At 40.6% G+C, this 18132-nt stretch overlaps 1 protein-coding gene across 1 annotated transcript; it reads left to right on the top strand.

Annotated features, from left to right (window-relative positions):
• Positions 1-1915: 1915 nt before the first annotated feature.
• On the top strand, positions 1916-13419 carry ggt1a (gamma-glutamyltransferase 1a; the record flags this gene model as incomplete). Its single annotated transcript, XM_080738904.1, has 12 exons — positions 1916-2091; positions 3701-3831; positions 4357-4446; positions 5140-5332; positions 6297-6457; positions 7607-7756; positions 8690-8826; positions 9887-10074; positions 10913-11040; positions 11557-11669; positions 12323-12436; positions 13270-13419. Exons 1-12 carry the CDS (start codon positions 1919-1921, stop codon positions 13417-13419), a joined length of 1728 nt encoding a protein of 575 aa, XP_080595030.1. The 5' UTR covers positions 1916-1918.
• Positions 13420-18132: the final 4713 nt, after the last annotated feature.

The following is an 18132-nucleotide window of genomic DNA, read 5'->3' as shown; positions in this document are numbered from 1 at the left end:
ATCAATGTTGAGACATCTGTAGTGATTGTCACAGCGTGTTTGATTCTCAGTTGTGCTGATCAAATAACTCACGTTCATAACTTGTTTTAATTTGACTGCCAAATCTTAACTGTAACTTAACTCTTTTTTGCCTTTCTTTGTTTCCATAAAGCTTTTGAAATCTACATGAGGGGAAGAGATTAATTATCCAAAGAACACATCAATGTTTCTTGGAAATGACGCGAGTGCATACTGAGCAAAGGTGGGAGACTCAGAACAGGATGGTACTGATTAGATTTAGACCACAATCACAACGGCAGCAGCAGCATAGCCCACAGGTTCATTTGTCAGAGCTCCATCAGTACACCCTAGCAACAGGAGCGCATGGCAGATTAGCTAAGGTAGCAGAGAAGGTGGTCTTTTAAGACATTCTTGACATTGTGTCTGTCAGCTGGGAACTATGGCGCTATGTGATGGCTCAGGCATCTCAAGCGGCGGAGAGCCATATTGACTGTGACATGGGTACTGCTGCTGTTGGCCTAGGCCTAGCCAATCACACACACAGAGAGAGAAAGAGAGAGAGAGAGAGAGAGAAAGAGAGAGAGAGAGAGAGAGAGAGAGAGAGAGAGAGAAGGGGATCAGGTAGTATTTCAAAATTTCTAGAGTGGCAACTGTTGTGAATTTAGTTGTAGAGTGGTGAGCGTGAAGTTTACTATGTACAGTACATAGTGATTACATGGTTCACATAATTACGTGACCAGAAGATATGAGGTAACAGATATAGAAAGGAATACATGATACAGTATAAATAAGTAGAAAATAAAAGTCTGGCATAGGGCCTATAGTATCTGATAGAGCAGTGACTACATTATGCAGATGAGAGTGAATCAGCACAAACAAAGGTTAAGCACATCAAGCATTCAAGTCCAGATATCCAGATATGGTGTCGTTATGAGATCATTACATAACAATATTCAACATTCCTATTAATTACACAATTCCTATTTTTTCTCAGATCACAGTAGATATAACAGCAACACATCACAGATCATCTGAACAATGATGTCTGAAGTAAACGTGGAGCCGAATTCCACAGACGATGCATGATGGTGCACCGCAGCCTATAATGACAGCACTGGCCACAAGTACTACTGTGTTATTATTGTTAGTATGACATGCTTAGTGCACACGTTGTATTCATGTGATGATGACAATGTACTGTACGTAACCTAATGACAGCAGAGGCTCTGATAGGGGCGTCACAAGGGGGGGGGGGGAGTGGGACTGTGTTACTAGGGCCCAAGGTAGAGGGGCCTTAATTATTTTATATACTTTAGCTATTGAAAAATAGCAGATATACAAGCTCACAGCGCGGCACTGTGAGCTTGTAGATCTGCTATTTTTGAAAAAGTTGTGAAAACGAGTGAAAATCTTTGAATATATGTATTTTTTTAAGCGAACGTTTGTAACTCAAATTTTGCTTCTGGGGGGTCCCTGGAACGAAATATTTTGAGATGGTGGTCTGTGGCCAAATACATATCATTTTGGGGGTCCTTCACATGAAAAAGCTTGAGCACCACTGACAAAGAAAATCACGATTTTTCAAAAATAGCAGATCTACTAGCTCGCAGCGCTGCACTCGGTGCCGCGCCGTGAGCTTGTATATCTGCTATTTTTCAATAGCTAAAGCACAAAATAGTCTAAATGGGTTAAACCCATAGAGTATGAAGAACATTCATGGGGGGCCCGCAGTGAATCCTTGTACCCAGGGCCCAGAATTTGGTGCGACACCCCTGGGCTCTGATGTCAATGATGGTCACAATAATAATAACAGCAGCAGCAGCAGACGATTCATTGTGCTTTTGGTGGAGTAGGAGGTGGTGGGTATTACGTTTTCTGACTGACTGTTAGGTGATTTTGAATTTTCCTGGGCAGGAAAATGGTCAGGAAGTCCCTAGTTGCTGGGCTGGTGGTCCTGCTGGCGGCTACGGTGGGCCTGTTTCTGGGAGTGTTCATGGGCATGGGACGGAAGAACACGACCGCTCCCTCGGACCACTTCTACTCCAAGGCCGCTGTGGCAGCAGATGCAGGTACCTGCTCGGAAGTAGGGAGGTAAGTGTGTGTGCGCGCGCGCGTGGTGTGGGTGTGTGATTCCAACGATCTCGCAAGGATTGTTGGACTTTGTGGAAATTGTGGTGAGGGGCTTTACGGTTTTCTTAGGGCAGGGGTCTTCAACAGGGGGTCCGGGACCCCTAGGGGGTCCTCAGAGTTACTACAGGGAGGGGTGGGGCGCCAAATCTTTAGGATCATGTTTTGACATTAACCATTTGAACCCTAGCATCCCTATTCTGAGTGGAACATTAGCCAAAAATAGCCGATCTACAAGCTTGTAGATCAGCTATTTTTGGCAAAGAGGTTTGTAGAGGGAAAAGAAGAGCAGGCTAAGTAGATGATGGTTCAAGTGGTTTATTGTCTGAAAACACACATTACTCCAGCATGATGACACAGTGCTGTCAAACAAGTCTAAGCCGTCTAAGAAATCTATGAACATTTTTAATCTGAACACAATTGTATACAATATGTAGTGGGGGTCCCTGCTACATCTCTCTCTCAGCTAAGGGGTCTCTGGCCTGAAAACGTTGAAGACCCTGTCTTAGGGTTTAGGCCCTAGTTCTGGTATTATAGTGGAGGTATGTGTGTGTGTGTACCGGTCTGCAAGTTTATTGTACAGGTGTGTCTGTTTGTATACCTGCAGTTATGTGTTTGTATGTCTGCAGGTGTGTTTGCACTGTATGTGTGTGTGTTTGTAATATGTCAGTGCATGTCTATACTGTAGGTGTGTATTTGTATGTGTGTTTGCATGTCAAAGCATATGTGTGTGTGTGTGTGTGTGTGTGTGTGTGTGTGTGTGTGTGTGTGTGTGTGTGTGTGCCTGTTACGGAAGCACGATTAATCGTTGACGGTCATCATATCGGTATCTGCAATACAATATCGTTCATATTTTAGATTGTTATGAAAGAATATAAAAGATGAGTGTTAAAATTATTTCATTTACTTCTTTCTATTGTTTTAGAGATTCTTATTTCAGTGGTTGGGGGCATGCGTACAAGTGGCTAAATATGTCATTTTACCCAGAATAAGCCCATTCCCAAGATACAACACAACCTTTCATGGTTGGATGTGACTTATGGGGGCTAGAAGTGTTACTGTAAATAGCAATAAAGAAACTGCTGGCTGGGTCGCCCGCTGGCCTGGTGGTCAAGGCGCATACCACATACTAGGCTACGATGCCTGTTGGCGTCGCCGGTTCGATTCCCGATCCGGACGACCTTTGCCGCATGTCATTCCCCATCTCTCTCCCCATTTCCTGTCAGTCTACTATCCTATTGAATAAAGGCATACAAAGCCCAAAAACAAATCTTAAAAAAAACTGCTGGCTTATTGTGTCTAAAAATACATATTTAGCCACTTGTACGCATGGCCCCATGCCCCACATTTTAGCACGGTAAACGCGATAAAACGATAGAACGAAGCAAATGAAAACATTTTAACACTCACTTTTTCTTTTCTCTAATTACAATCTAAAGTATGAAACCCTTGTTGTAAAAAAACAAAGTTGTCCTTTAAGTAAAACATTTGAGTACTTTTCCCACCGCTGGGTGTGTGTGTGTACTTTGTACCGTGAGTCCATTGGTTTCTAAGTGTGTGTTTCTGCCCTCAGAGACATTCTAAAGAAGAATGGTTCAGCGGTGGACGCATCTATCGCCGCCTTGCTCTGTGTTGGTCTCCTGAACGCTCACAGCATGGGCATCGGCGGAGGGCTTTTCTTTGTCATCTACAACGCTTCCACGGGTGAGACCTCTGCCTCCCCCTCTGTCTGGGCCTTTAAAAACCAGTGGTTCTCAACCTTTTCAGGCCGCGACCCCCCCAAAATAATCATATTTTAACTGGGGGCCCCTCACACTGACGAGCACTAAGAGTTGAGGCATTACATTTTGTATAACACGGTTCTTTTGTGAAAATAGCAGATCCACATGCTGCGAGGCGTTGTGAGCATGTAGATCTAATATTTGACAATTTGGCCATTGTTTAATTTGTCATTTTAGAGGTATTAAAAAGTCCTTAAATTGTCACTTTAGAAATGTACAGATACCCTCTATACACTTAAACTTTATGTTGGTCTGTTTACTGTTGAGTGAGAAAACAATGTTGCACATTAAGTTAATCATCTGGGGACCCCCCAAAATAATTTGGGGACCGCCCCTGGGGGTCCCGACCCACAGGTTGAGAACCACTGCTTTATACTGGGGACTCCCCTCCATAATTAAAAGATCATTTAATAATGCGGCACTCATCAGTCTGCCCTCTGCTCAACAGGGAAGGTTGAAACGATTGACGCCAGGGAGACAGCGCCAATGAATGCCACTGAAGACATGTTTGGCAATAACACCCAACTTTCTCGCAAAGGTATATCAGCTGGGTCCTTTGTTCTGGAAAATGTCTTGGTCACTACTCACAAGAGAGTCTGCTTCTGCACAGATCTCACATGAAAACGGAACGTTAATCTAGAAGAAGATTATGTTTTCATATAGTTGCAGTGTCATGGATATTTGTCAATATGGAAATTATTTATCCACCAATTCTGGGTATAATGCTAATAAGTAATCACATTCTTTTTGATATTGTAGACATATTTCTTAAGTCTGTAAAACCTTACCAAACCTAAATATAGATATCGTCACTGTCGGGCAGAAACCTTGTATCTCCAAGTTTCAAATGTGTTCGTTTTTTTGATAAAGTAAAGCCCTGCTTCATCATACAAGACCGTCACGCAGATCTACAAGCACACAACGCCTCGCGATGCGAGCCGTTGTGTGCTTGTAGATCGGCTGTTTTCACTAGTTTAGTAAACCTTTTAGACGATAAATACAAAACTAACGGTTTTGGACATACAAGGTTTCCATCCGACAACGATGATATGAAACTCGTGTTCACCTGTTATATGCCATCGGCATGTCCTTGGTATGAAAGGGGTCACATCTGCATAATTGCACGGTGATGACAACCTTACTATGTAGCCACTCTTCACAGTGCAATCTAAAGAGGCACGGAGAGAGCTTGTGAAATTACAATACTGCTGTTGTTGTTGTTCTGTGACAGGGGGATTGTCCATTGCCATTCCTGGTGAGATCCGGGGTTATGAGATGGCTCACAAGAGGCATGGAAGGCTGCCATGGAAGGAGCTGTTTAAGCCAAGCATCGCCTTGGCACGTGACGGCTTCCCTATAGGCAAAGCCTTGGCTCATGCCCTCTTCAAGAGCAAAGAGTCTATTCAAGGAGATGCCAATATGTGGTGAGGAGAGAATGTTAAAGAATTACATTCTTCTTTTTTTACATTTAATTCCTGTTCAATAGCTCCCTCGTTTTATTTAGCTAATTACTAGTAAGACTAGTAAGTTACCCATATATGGAGACCCCAGGTACCATATGTATGAAGATACATGTACTGTATATGGAGATGTGCTATGAGAGCCCACATGCTTACTCAGTTATTCGTTATATGAAAGTCCTATGATGTCTATGACAGATCTGACATCATACCCTTTTATGCCCATACATAGAGATCCCTGTCTGTAGAACCAGCCACACAGATATGGGCTGTCTTGGCCATCTGTCTTGGCCATATATGGATTCTGTTAGTATGGTATGTGGCCGATGTGGCCTTCATATATGGGCATTCCCGTATGAAGTCCTGTTGGGATTAATATTGATGACATCAGGGAACTCCATATAAGGGCATATAAAGGGATTATGTTAGTGTGACATTACAATGAAGCCAGAGCATGATGTCAGAGCGGAAAACCCATTCTGTTAGAGTGGTTCCCCTGACATCACAGTGATGTCAGAGCATAATGTCAGAGCGACAAACCGATAGACCGTAAAAAAGTGTACACGTCCAATGGAGTCAGCATGTGCAGTTTCACATACTAAACTGCAACCTTCGGTCACAATCAATCAGTAATTATTTAATTACTTATATATAAAAAATATATATATATATTGTGTATAGGCCTACGCTGTAAAATCTGGTGAAGAAGTCATGGCAATAAATTGATGCAATTTATTTTTTAGAGTGGTGCTAATCGCTCCCATATCTGGCTTTGTGTGTATGTATGTACAGTATACACGTACAGATATGGAGATAACTGACGTTACGGACAGAACGGCCCCATACAAGGAGATATGCACGATATTTTTTATTGCAAGCTTGTTGATTGTTGTTGGAATGTCTCTCTTTTTCTTTCTTTGTGTTTCAGTGAAGTGTTTTGTGATTCACAAAAGAACATCCTGAAGGAAAACGATATTGTCAGGTTTCCCAAGCTGGCCGACACCTACCAGAGGATAGCAGAAGAAGGGCCAGATGTTTTCTACAACGGCTCCATGGCCCAGAGCATCGTAGAAGACATACAGGCCGCAGGTCTGTCTTAAATTCCTCATCCGTTACTCCTGAACACCATTACCAGGGGTGTCGCACCAGATTCTGGGCCCAGGGTACAAGGATTCTCTGCATGAATTTTCTTCATAGGGGAGGGGGTTTGACCCATTTAGACTGGGAACGCATTATCACGCGTTATTTTGTGCTTTAACTATTGAAAAATAGCAGATCTGCAAGCTCACAGCGCTGCTATATCTGCTATTTTTCAATAGCTAAACAAGCATAAAATACCTTGGGCCCTAGTAACTCAGATCCACTTTTCCCCCCCTTTTAACACCCTTGGGTCTGTCTTTCCTCATCCGTTACTCCTGAAAACGATTACACATGGGAAATCCAGTAGGACAGTGGTTCTCAAACTTTCAAATGTCAAGGTCTCCCCTTAACTCATGACAGTGTACAAATGAAACCAAATGGACCCGTTAGGGTTCATTTGGTTCCATTTGTACACTGTCAGAGTTACAGACTTGTATGGGTCAATTTAGACACCCATAAAGGAACCCACAGCAGAACCACTGCACTTTAAGAACCACTGCAGTAGGAGACTGAGAAAAGTAAAAAACAGTAAAATAATTAGCGCTGATTTCACCCGAACAATATACAAATGGAACCCAAATGGACCAGTTTTTGAAAAAATCCTGAGAATGTTTGCAAATCTTTGAATATATATTTTTCAAAACAAGCTTTTGTAACTAAAAATCTTTGCTACTGGGGGTCCCTGGAACAACATATTTTGAGATGGGGGTCTGTGGCCAAAATACCTATAATTTCAGGGGGTCCTTGACATGAAAAGGTTTGAGAACCACTGATTTAGAAGAAGGATTTAGAAGACATGTATCGAATGAATGAATGAATGAATGAATGTCAGTTTAATCAGGTCAATATATCAAAAGACTTGCACACATTTTATCGATTTTTCAAAAATAGCAGATCTACAAGCTCGGTGCCGCGCTGTGAGCTTGTATATCTGCTATTTCTTTTCATAGTTAAAGCATAAAATAATGGTTAAAGTAATAATGCGTAATAATGCGTTAAATGTACTGTGTCTGCAGTGATCAGTGATAGTCAATAAAGATGTAATTGCCCGTGCGCTATATCAGGGTTATCCCTACACATGACTGTGTTTTAATGCAGGTGGAATTATAACCTTGGACGACTTACTGGAGTACCAGCCGGTGCTGAACGAGAATCCCCTGAAGCTGAACGTGGGGGAATACACCATGCACGTTCCAGACGCCCCCTCCAGTGGCCCAGTACTGGCACTCATCCTCAACATTGTAGATGGTGAGAACCCAGCCAGGCCAACAGCTTGTGCAGTCAGTCACGTGGAACACAGGTTTCCATCAGGGTGCTTCCTCTCTGCCTTACATGGGAAACACGGAACTTAACTGTACACAGTCAAATCCTCTTAAAGGAGTAGTTCACCCCCAAAATGACTTTGTTTTTCTTGATAACTCATGCCATGGTGACTTGAGTTCAATAATATTTTTAGTTTTTTGTCGCATTCCTAAGACGATAATTTGATTACAAGAAATCTACCCCCATTGATTCCGACCCAAATGCATTTGGGTCCCCATCCGGAATGAATGGGGGTAAATTTACTATAATAAATCTTTTGTCTTAGGAATGCGACAAATACAAAAAGAATATTATTGAACTTAAGTATCCATGGCATGAGTTATCAAGAAAAAAGTCATTCTGGGGGTGAACTACTCCTTTAAAAGTGCGTTAAAGCAGTGTTGATTTTGACAGCAAAGTTTGATTTAGAATAAAATGTAATTTAGTTTTAGTAATCTGAATCGTTTTAGTGTCGTTTTATTCGATTAAATATCATACAATTTTGTCGACTAAAATGTATGTTGGCAGGCCTTGATTGTGGCGCAACTTAAAAAATAGCCGATCTACAAGCCCACAATGCATCATGCTGTAACACGCTGTGAGCTTGTAGATCGGCTATTTTCAGACAAGACAAAAAAAACAATATAAGTATATCTTTAGCAGTAGTGGCAGAATTGCAAAGCAGAAGCTGATAAATCAAAATATATTTCTATTAAGCACACATCAGAAGGAAGAATGACCCAAATTTGGATACAGTAAAAACTGTTCTCACAAATCAGAAGGGATCTATTCCACTCTGTAATTCTCTGATATACTGTATCTAGTCTCAAATGTGATTCCTAAAGGGATGTTAAGGCATTTTCTTTTGATGTTTTGCAGGCTACAACTTCACAGGGACAAGTGTATCTACAGCCGAGAAAAAGACCCTGACATACCATCGCATTGTTGAGGCATTCCGTTTCGCTTATGCCAAAAGAAGCAGACTTGGGGATCCACGTTATCTCAACATTACAGATGTAAGAGGCATTGTTAACATTTTCTGCAGGCTATGTAATTGAGATGGTTTGCTGAACATGCATTCTCTTTTTCGCGACGTGTTCACTTTCACACGGTTTACACGCATTCTGCCCAGCACAATTACCATTTCTCCTGTAGGCCAATGCATATAGCTTCCCTGGAGTGGGGTTGTGGCTTATTCAAGAGCACCTCAATAGAGAGGGGTCGCTTTATTCATGTATCAACCGTTTATTACTCCAGTGGTTCTCAACCTTTTCAGGCCGTGACCCCCAAAATAATCATATTTTAACTGGGGACCCCCCAACCTGATGAGCACTAAGAGTTGAGGAATTACATTTTGTATAACACGGTTCTATTGTGAAAATAGCAGATCTACATGCTCACGCGCTGCGAGGCGTTGTGAGCATGTAGATCTGCTATTTTCACAATTTCTGCCTCTAATATTTGACAATTTGGCCAATGTTTAATTGTCATTTTAGAGGTATTAAAAATTCCTAATTGTAACTTTAGAAATGTGCATATACCCTCTATACTCTTAAACTTTGTTTGTTTGTTTGTTTGTTTACTGTTGAGTGAGAAAAAAAATGTTTCACATTAAGTTAATCATCTGGGGACGCCCCAAAATAATTTGGGGACCCCCCTGGGGGTCCCGACCCACAGGTTGAGAACCACTGTATTACTCAACAATTAAATGCATGGACAAAAATCACTGGTTTAGAATATTGATAGAATATTACTAAAGGGAGCTGCATGACATACATTTTCATGATGAAGACAGTAAAATATCATCATCCTCAGTCTCATTCTGTATTGATTTATTGATTGAAGAATGTATTAGAAGTTTGCATATAAAAGGGTACAGTTTCATGACAGTACAGTTCACTGGTACAAGGTCAACTAACAGTGCTAAGTAAGCACTATATAAATATCTGTATAAGAGTGTAGTTAGTGGCTTGCCAACAAAATAAATAGTTTGGTCCCTGCTATTTATAATCTCCAAGACATCTTAAGGTTTGTTAAGATGTCTGAAGTCTCTGACCGGTTGCTATGTTTTTCCAGCTCATCCACAACATGACCTCAGACTACTTTGCTGACGGCATCAGAAGTAAAATCACGGACGACACCACTCACGAGGACAGCTACTACGAGCCAGAATACTTTGTCCCGGACAACCACGGGACGGCACACCTGTCTGTCATTGCTGAAGATGGAAGTGCTGTGGCAGCCACCAGCACAATCAATCTATAGTAAGAGAACAGTGCAAAAATATTTCGGGGGGAAGCTTGCGGGGAGGGCCCTCTGGGAACCCATCCAATTTCCCTTTAGGACTCACTGAATGCATCAAATTAAAAATGCTGATGGGGTCCAGAAAATAATCCTCAGAAATATTTTAAAGCCCTATAAAAGCTTTCTGTCATTCATTTGGCAAAGGGTGTTTCCTCTTAAATACGGTACCTACCTACATACCCTGAAGTAGTAGGTGGGACCCCTCTGCTTGAACAAGCTATTGTTCAGCCCTTAGATAATAAGACAAAGTTGTGACACATACTCCATTACATCTTTTTTAAATTATCTACAAAGATGTTGGTAAAAACATCATATGACTTGAAGCCGCCTTCAACAGATGATCAACTGGCGGCTAACATGTCCCGAAAATATGGCGTGAGGGTTTCACTGTTTTGTAGCCTATTTGATGGCATCTCGACTAACTGTTCGAGCTCAAACCTTGGTAAACTCAGCAATACGTATGTCAATTATCTAATATATCATTCTGCTGTCGTCAGCAGATATGTCAAATATCTAATATATCATTCTGCTGTCGTCAGCAATATGTCAATTATCTAATATATCATTCTGCGGTTGTCAGCAGATATGTGCTGTATCCATTCTGAAGCCATGCCTGGTGGCAAAATATAAATTGGGTTTTGAATGTTTCAATAAAAACGTGTCAATCACAGAACCTGGAGTCATCCATTCATACTATTTATTTATACAATGAATGAACACGGCTTTGCCTGTAATGAGTTTTACATGTAGTCATGGTAATATATTGAACCATCAATAACACCTGTTCCATGTCACCAGCTTCGGTTCCAAAGTCATGTCCCGATCAACTGGCATCATTTTCAATGATGAAATGGATGACTTCAGCTCCCCACATATGACCAATGGTTTTGGAATCCCTCCATCACCCAACAACTTTATTCAGCCAGGTAGGACTGGATTGCATTGACATGGTATATCTTCATAACCTACTCAGTCCGGGTTATCTGTGTGTCGGTTCCTGTTTTGATTCTGTGATTCTGTTGAACAGTGTGTGTGTGTGTGTGTGTGTGTGTGTGTGTGTGTGTGTGTGTGTGTGTATAGAAGCAATAAAAAATAAAAAATAAATGTTTAAACTATACAAGCAGTTATATTGCCTCTGGACTTTACCAATAAAGTGTAGCCTAAATATTTCCAACAGCTCCAACAAAAAATAATCGTATAACAGCAGGGTACAATGTACAAATCCTTGGCTTGGATGCCATCTTAGATTAGATTAACTGTTTTTAAATGTACACCCTTGTCTACTCTATAGTTTATTACTGTTATTTCAATGTTGCAAATGCTGTGCTGTACTGCCAATAAAACCATTTCACCATGTACGGTACATGTTTTTACTTTACCCAAATAAAGACAAAAAAAGGTCTGTTCATAAAATAGTCTGCCATTTTGTTCCTCTGTCGTAGGCAAAAGGCCCCTCTCTTCCATGTGCCCTACCATCATCTTTGACAAGGACAACAAAGTTAAAATGGTTGTTGGAGCCTCTGGGGGCACAAAGATCACCACAGCCACTGCCTTAGTAAGTCTGGCTCATCATTCATTCATTCTCCACACGAGTGCGTCAAGACTCAGACACAGACACGTACATGTGTCTCATGTGCACACACTTGTACACCATGCTGCATACAAAAGGTCTTCACAGGGTTCCCACATATTTTTACCATTTAATTTCCAAAACTTTTCCAGAATATTTAACCCAATTTCCAGGACTATATAACAATAATTCAGCTCAATAACAAGTCGCTTACTCCTATGCGCAATGCCCAAAGACAGGTAGTGTATGCCAGTGGTTCCAAACCTTTTCAGACTGTGACCCCCAAAATAATCATATTTGAACTGGGGACCCCCCACCCTGACGAGCACTAAGAGTTGACGAATTTTGTATAACACGTTTCTATTGTGAAAATAGCCGATCTACATCGGCTATTTTCACAATTTCTGCCTCTAATATTTGACAATTTGGCACATGTTTAATTTGTCATTTCAGAGGTATTAACAAAATCAATAACCAAAGACAATGCATAGCTATTTCTTCCAGGACCTTCCAGGACCCTTGATAAATTCCAAAACTTTTCCAGTACTGGAAAAATATTTTTCTGATTTCAAAACATTTCCAGGAATTTCATGACCGTGGGAACCCTGTCTTCAGTTGTTTCCTTTATGCACACACAGGTCATCCTGAACTCCTTGTTCTTTAACTACGACCTAAAGAAAGCTGTGACAGAACCTCGGTTTCATAATCAACTCAACCCAAACATGACAGTGGTGGAGCAGGGTTTTGAAAAGGTAAGTCAAACATGCCTTCTACCACTTTTTGTGGTCACATGTTCAAATTCTGATTGGCTTAAAACAGTGGTAAATCAGACAACAACCTTGAGTTGGCTCATGGACCCCGCCCACTGAAACAATTAATGATTGCAACTAAAGATCCTTGCAAGTTACAACTGTGTTTTCTTTTCATTTATATGGTCAAAGTTGTTTGGCACTCGGCTTCGCCTCGTGCCACAACCCTGAAACAGTGGTAAATCAGCCAACAACCCACTCCCTCTCATGGTAAATGGCTTACATTTAAGAGCTAAGCCTAAGTATCTCTGCCAAGCAGGCCGAAGGCAAGGAGGGAGATAGCGTTTTCATCTCTGTCTGACTGCCTGCCTCTCAGAGGCTAGACTTACAAACCAAATATGGAGTCATACATCATAGATACAGTACTACTCATGACTGTAACTCATAACAGTCATAGACTGGACCTGGTGGAGGCTATGGCTCCATTGAGCATATTAACCTCTGTAGTTAACAATTAGTCATATGACAAGTGTTGCTTGCCAAATATAACTGATTCTCAGCGAGTGACCATCTTACAACAAAGTACAATTACTTCGCACATCATTACTATGCAAAGAGACTACACAAAATTGTGTTAGCTTGCTTTGGAATATCTGTGCATTTGGAGAAGATTAAGATGTGACATTAAGAATAATGATGTAGTTCCTCATAACAATGACAATATTATTTATGCTGATAAATGATAATGACGAGTTAATAATAGCGAAGATGCCAATGATCATAATGACAACGATGCTAAATGATAATGGACAATAATGTCTATGAATGCGTGGCAGACTATCCTCGATGGCCTGGCTCAGAAGAACCACGTAACAGAGCTGCTGAGGATTCCCGATTCGGTGGTCCAGGCGGTGGTTAGACAAGGGGACGACCGCCTCTGTGCCGAGTCCGACCCAAGGAAAGGAGGCTATCCAGCCGGGTATTGAGGCTTGACTTCAATCAACCACACCTCCTCTCTGGATGGTCCCCCTCAAAGACACAGGGACAGAAACTAAAATATGTGTCTGCAGTGAATGCCTCTTGAGGGACAAACCAGTGCTAATTTAAGCTATGAAGAGACAGCCACTCTTTCCTTTTTGAGTTTAATTTATTTGACTTAATCGTGGAAAAAGACTCTCTCTGTTGCAATACCTCTTTCACACTGTAGAATCCTGAGCGTTAATTCAATTCTGAGTATACAAATGGATAAATTAACACTGAGGGTTTTACTGTGCCTTCAAACCAAATATTCAGCCTTTCTGCTTTCCTTGACATTATTTATATTTATTACTATTTGTGTTTTGAGAAAAAGAAGTGAGATTGTGCCAGAGAGTGGGCATTGTGAATCATGTAACAAGAGATCATCACAACTAATTAAGACATTTTGAAAACCGAAAAGCACATCAATCGTGGCTTTTTGGATACAAAAGAAATAGCGCTGAAATGTAATGGCAGTAATAAATCCTCTGCTATACTTTGATCTGAGATTGATTTAGAAATAGAAACGAGGACTATGCGGATAACGAGATAAACTACACCCACAACTTGGCAAATTATACTATGAATGAACCACTTGTTCTTACATCGCATCAGTATGTTGTAGGGAAGAGCTTCGGAGGTAAGAGGTTGTCAGTGTAGTTTGTTTGTGTGTAAGGAGAAAAAAACTGTAAATTATCTTGTGTTAAACACGGCTTTGTTTTCATACAAAGACAATATACAGCAACACTGGTCACAGAGGACCAGTCGTCCAAATTTCTGGGCATGTGATAATATGAAAAAATATGCGGAGATGCATCGTGATTCGATGCGTTGTACGCTTGTAGATCAGGTTTTTTTTTTTTTTTTTCAAGATAATTTAGAAGGTAACAGGAAAAGCCGACCTAAAACAAAGTTGACCCAAACTCGTTTCCCAACGGGTCTGTGGCCTTAAGCTAGATGCAGAATAGACCGAAATCTAATCTTTGCTTCTGAGGGTCCCTGGAACAAAAAACTTTGCGATGGGGGTCAGTGGCCAAATACATATCATTATGGGGGTCCTTGACATGACAAAGTTTGAGAAACAATGATAGCAACATACAGTACGTTCTTTCAGGAAAACTGTTTAGAAGACATTTTAGAATGTGCCTATCAATGGTTAAGGACCCCCAAAATGTGTTTCTGGCCGCGGGCCCCCATCTCAAAATATTTTGTTCCACGGATGGACCCCTATCGCAAAATATTTTGTTCCAGGGACCCCCAGAAGCAAAGATTAGATTTCGGTCTATTCTGCATCTAGCTTAAGGCCACAGACCCGTTGGGAAACGAGTTTGGGTCGACTTTGTTTTAGGTCGACCTTTCATGTATTCAATTTAGAAAATGTTTTTGGTTAAGTGATGAATAAGCTAATCATGTGCAAGACTGTTAGTATGGGCGCAGGGACTGGTCTATTTGCTACAATGGATCTAATTAAATTATTACTTCTATTTTTTGTGACGCAGAGTGTTGTGAAATGCTCATTGAAGTTGTAAATGTTTAATACCGAGTAGAGGTTAAGTGAATGTAAAGGGTATTCAGAAAATACATTTGCAGATATATTTTTCTAAACATGCATTGTTCTTATGCTATGCTTGTTGCCATGCTTGTTATTAAACATTTTGATCAAAGATGTTATTTTTTACATGTGGAAACCTCTGCCAGTTTCTGTACTGTATTTGTCACTTCTGAAATCCCAGGCTTAAAGGGGGTACACAAAAACAAACCTGAGTTATCATGTACCTCATTTCTCACCTACGTTAAAAATATATATAAAATTGTTGTGCAATTTCCGTTTTGGTTTGGGAGTCATTTAGTATTAATGAGTCTGAACTTGTCCTTTGGTAGACACCCAGACTTTCAGGAATGGACAGGATTCTAGGTGGATCGTTTAAAGGAACTTTGTTTTTTTTTACAACAGGGGTTCATGTTTTAGATAGTCATTAGAGAAAAGAAAGGATGAGTGTTCAAATGTTTTCATTTACTTCTTTCGTTTTAGTGATTGTTCTTACAGGTTGCGTACGTAAAGACCCGCCCCACCTACCTCTGATTGGCCTAGCAACTTCCCTGTGTGACACACATGGAAGCAATGCACACATGATGCACATGCATCAGAGTCGAAGGAGGCGTCTACCTTTCTATGTCTATGCCCCCAACCATGCAAGTGGCTAAATAATGTATTTTTGGACACAATAAGCCCATTCCCAAGATGCAACACAGTCTTTCATGGGCAGTTGTGACTTTTGTGTCTAAAAAGACATATTTAGCCACTTGTACGCATGCAACAATGGAAAGCAGTAAAGGAAAACATTTTAACACTATTTTTTTGTTTTCTCTAATTACAATCTAAAATATGAACCCAAAAAAAAAAAAAAAAAGTTGTCCTTTAACACAAGGTATGGCCAAAGGAGTTTAATGTACAGTAAAACTGAAAGGAATGTCACTAACTACAAAATAAAACAAAATGCCACAAAGAATGGCCAAATGTGGGATCCCTGAAGCCAGCGACCCGCTTCCACTTCCACTGTAAACTGATGTATACAGAATATCAAGAAGCCAATAAATCACAAAGTTGGTGCTCTGCCTAAATACCTCCACTCCATCAAAGTACTTTTCCAAGAGGCTCCACCTACCCCAGTGCCAGCAGCAGTGCCAATGTTTCTGACCTGGCTTGGGTCAAATTAAAATTCTTCTATTGAATTCTCAGCACACTACTGTTAATGTATTCCATTTCGGTGGCTATTATTAAGTATTAACCCATTTAGGCCTAGAATTATTGAATGCTTTAACCAGTGAAAAATAGCAGATATACAAGCTCACAGCGCGGCACCGAGTGCCGCGCTGCGAGCTTGTAGATCTGCCATTTTTGAAAAAGTCGTGAAAAAGTGTGCAAATCTTTGAATATATGTATTTTCAAAGCGAACGTTTGTAACTAAAATGTTGCTTCTGGGGGGTCCCTGGAACTAAATATTTTGAGATGGGGGTCCGTGGCCAAATAAACATCATTTTGGGGGTCCTTCACATGAAAATGTTTGAGAACCACTGACATAGTAGTCTCTCAAGAACAGACTAACTGAGCTCCATTTAAGTGAAAAGGACCTTTTCTTTGACGATGGCTAACCAGATTGCTGACATAAAGAAACATAGGTTTTTCAAAAAACCTTGGAAGGTTATACACTTATAGAATCGGGTTAGGTTTTTTTTTAGGATTTCTCAAAAATAGCAGATCTACAAGCTCGCAGCGCGGCACCGGCTATTTTTCAATAGTTAAAGCATTCAATAATGATACACAATAATGTGTACTCGTTCTAAATGGGTGTGCACATGCTCCATCTGGTGTCTGGTACTATGTTTTCCTGTTCATTTACGTGCTTTAACATTCACTCTACACTTTGCTTATCACTGTATTCATGCAACGTGCTCCCATCCACCCCAACCTTCTACTCCGTCAAACATCCTACAAACACTCTCAAGTGTAAAAACTTGAGCAAGATCCGAGATTGATGCTCTTATTTACATAGAAAGCCTGTAGCATGTTCCGCAGACCCCATGTGATCTATTTGTTTATACAGGGCTGTGACAAGAGAGCCAAACAGAGTTTGAAAAAGCAGCCAATAGGAACTTTCAGCATGGTGGGACATAATGGTAAATGGCTGAGTCCCCACATCAGATCGCAAGATTGAATTGCAAAACAAAAGTGTGATTAGACCAAGTAATGAAAAGTAATGGAGTGCTAAGTGTGTAACTAAGTGTGTTTTATAAAAAAAAAAAAGAGAAAAACAATGAAATACTAAGGGCCGATACATGTTCGGCAGCACTGAACAGCCGAATTAATGAGGGTACCCGCCCCCACGAACCTCGGAATGACGTTGTATTGTAGTTTAGACTAAGCTGTTCCAGATTGCTTGCCATGTACCTAATATACTCTCAACCAGCAGTAAAAGAAACATGCTTGAGGTTTCCCTACCATCCTGTACATGATAGATTAAATAGATTAATCGTATCGTTTTATTTTGTATCGTATCGAATCGGCAGTGCAAAGAATCGATTGTATCGAAACTACCTGCTTGTGCATTGTATTTAACGTATTTAGCATTTTTTTTAAGAAAAAATTTAAACGAGGGGTTTAATTACTTTTCCTTTCCATATCGTCTATCGATAAATGTGTGTAATCTCTGGGTTCTTGTCAAGGTGCAGGTTTGTCAATATGCACTGTCCATATATTTGACAGATAATCACTGTGTTTACTTATTTATATCCATAATAATACATGTTTTCCTTAAAAACCTGCACTATTCACACCTTTCACACAGATTTAATTGCTTTGCTAAATAGTTACTATATCGATTTTAAATCATTGAATCGAATCGTATCGTATCGTTATGAATGAACCAGTATCGTTAACCATGTATCGTGATATGTATCGAATCGCTATTAAAATGTATCGTTACACCCCTAGTAGATAGAATAGATGGAATAGACAGTCACACAGACACACAGAGGTCCAGGCCATTAAGTTACACTAATATCCGAGGGACAGGTTTTCCCATACACCTGCCGTCCTGAGTGTTTTTAATGGAGGTTTTTCCCCAGACAGGGGAGAGGGAACAGCAGAGGGTCCTATGGGGGAGAATGTATCCTAAAGGGAG

The sequence above is a fragment of the Nannobrachium achirus genome, assembly GCF_963921795.1.
Source record: "Nannobrachium achirus genome assembly, chromosome: 12".
Classification (NCBI taxonomy): Eukaryota; Metazoa; Chordata; class Actinopteri; order Myctophiformes; family Myctophidae; genus Nannobrachium; species Nannobrachium achirus.
Note: the sequence above shows the minus strand (reverse complement) of the source record. Positions and strands in the feature narration are given on the sequence as shown.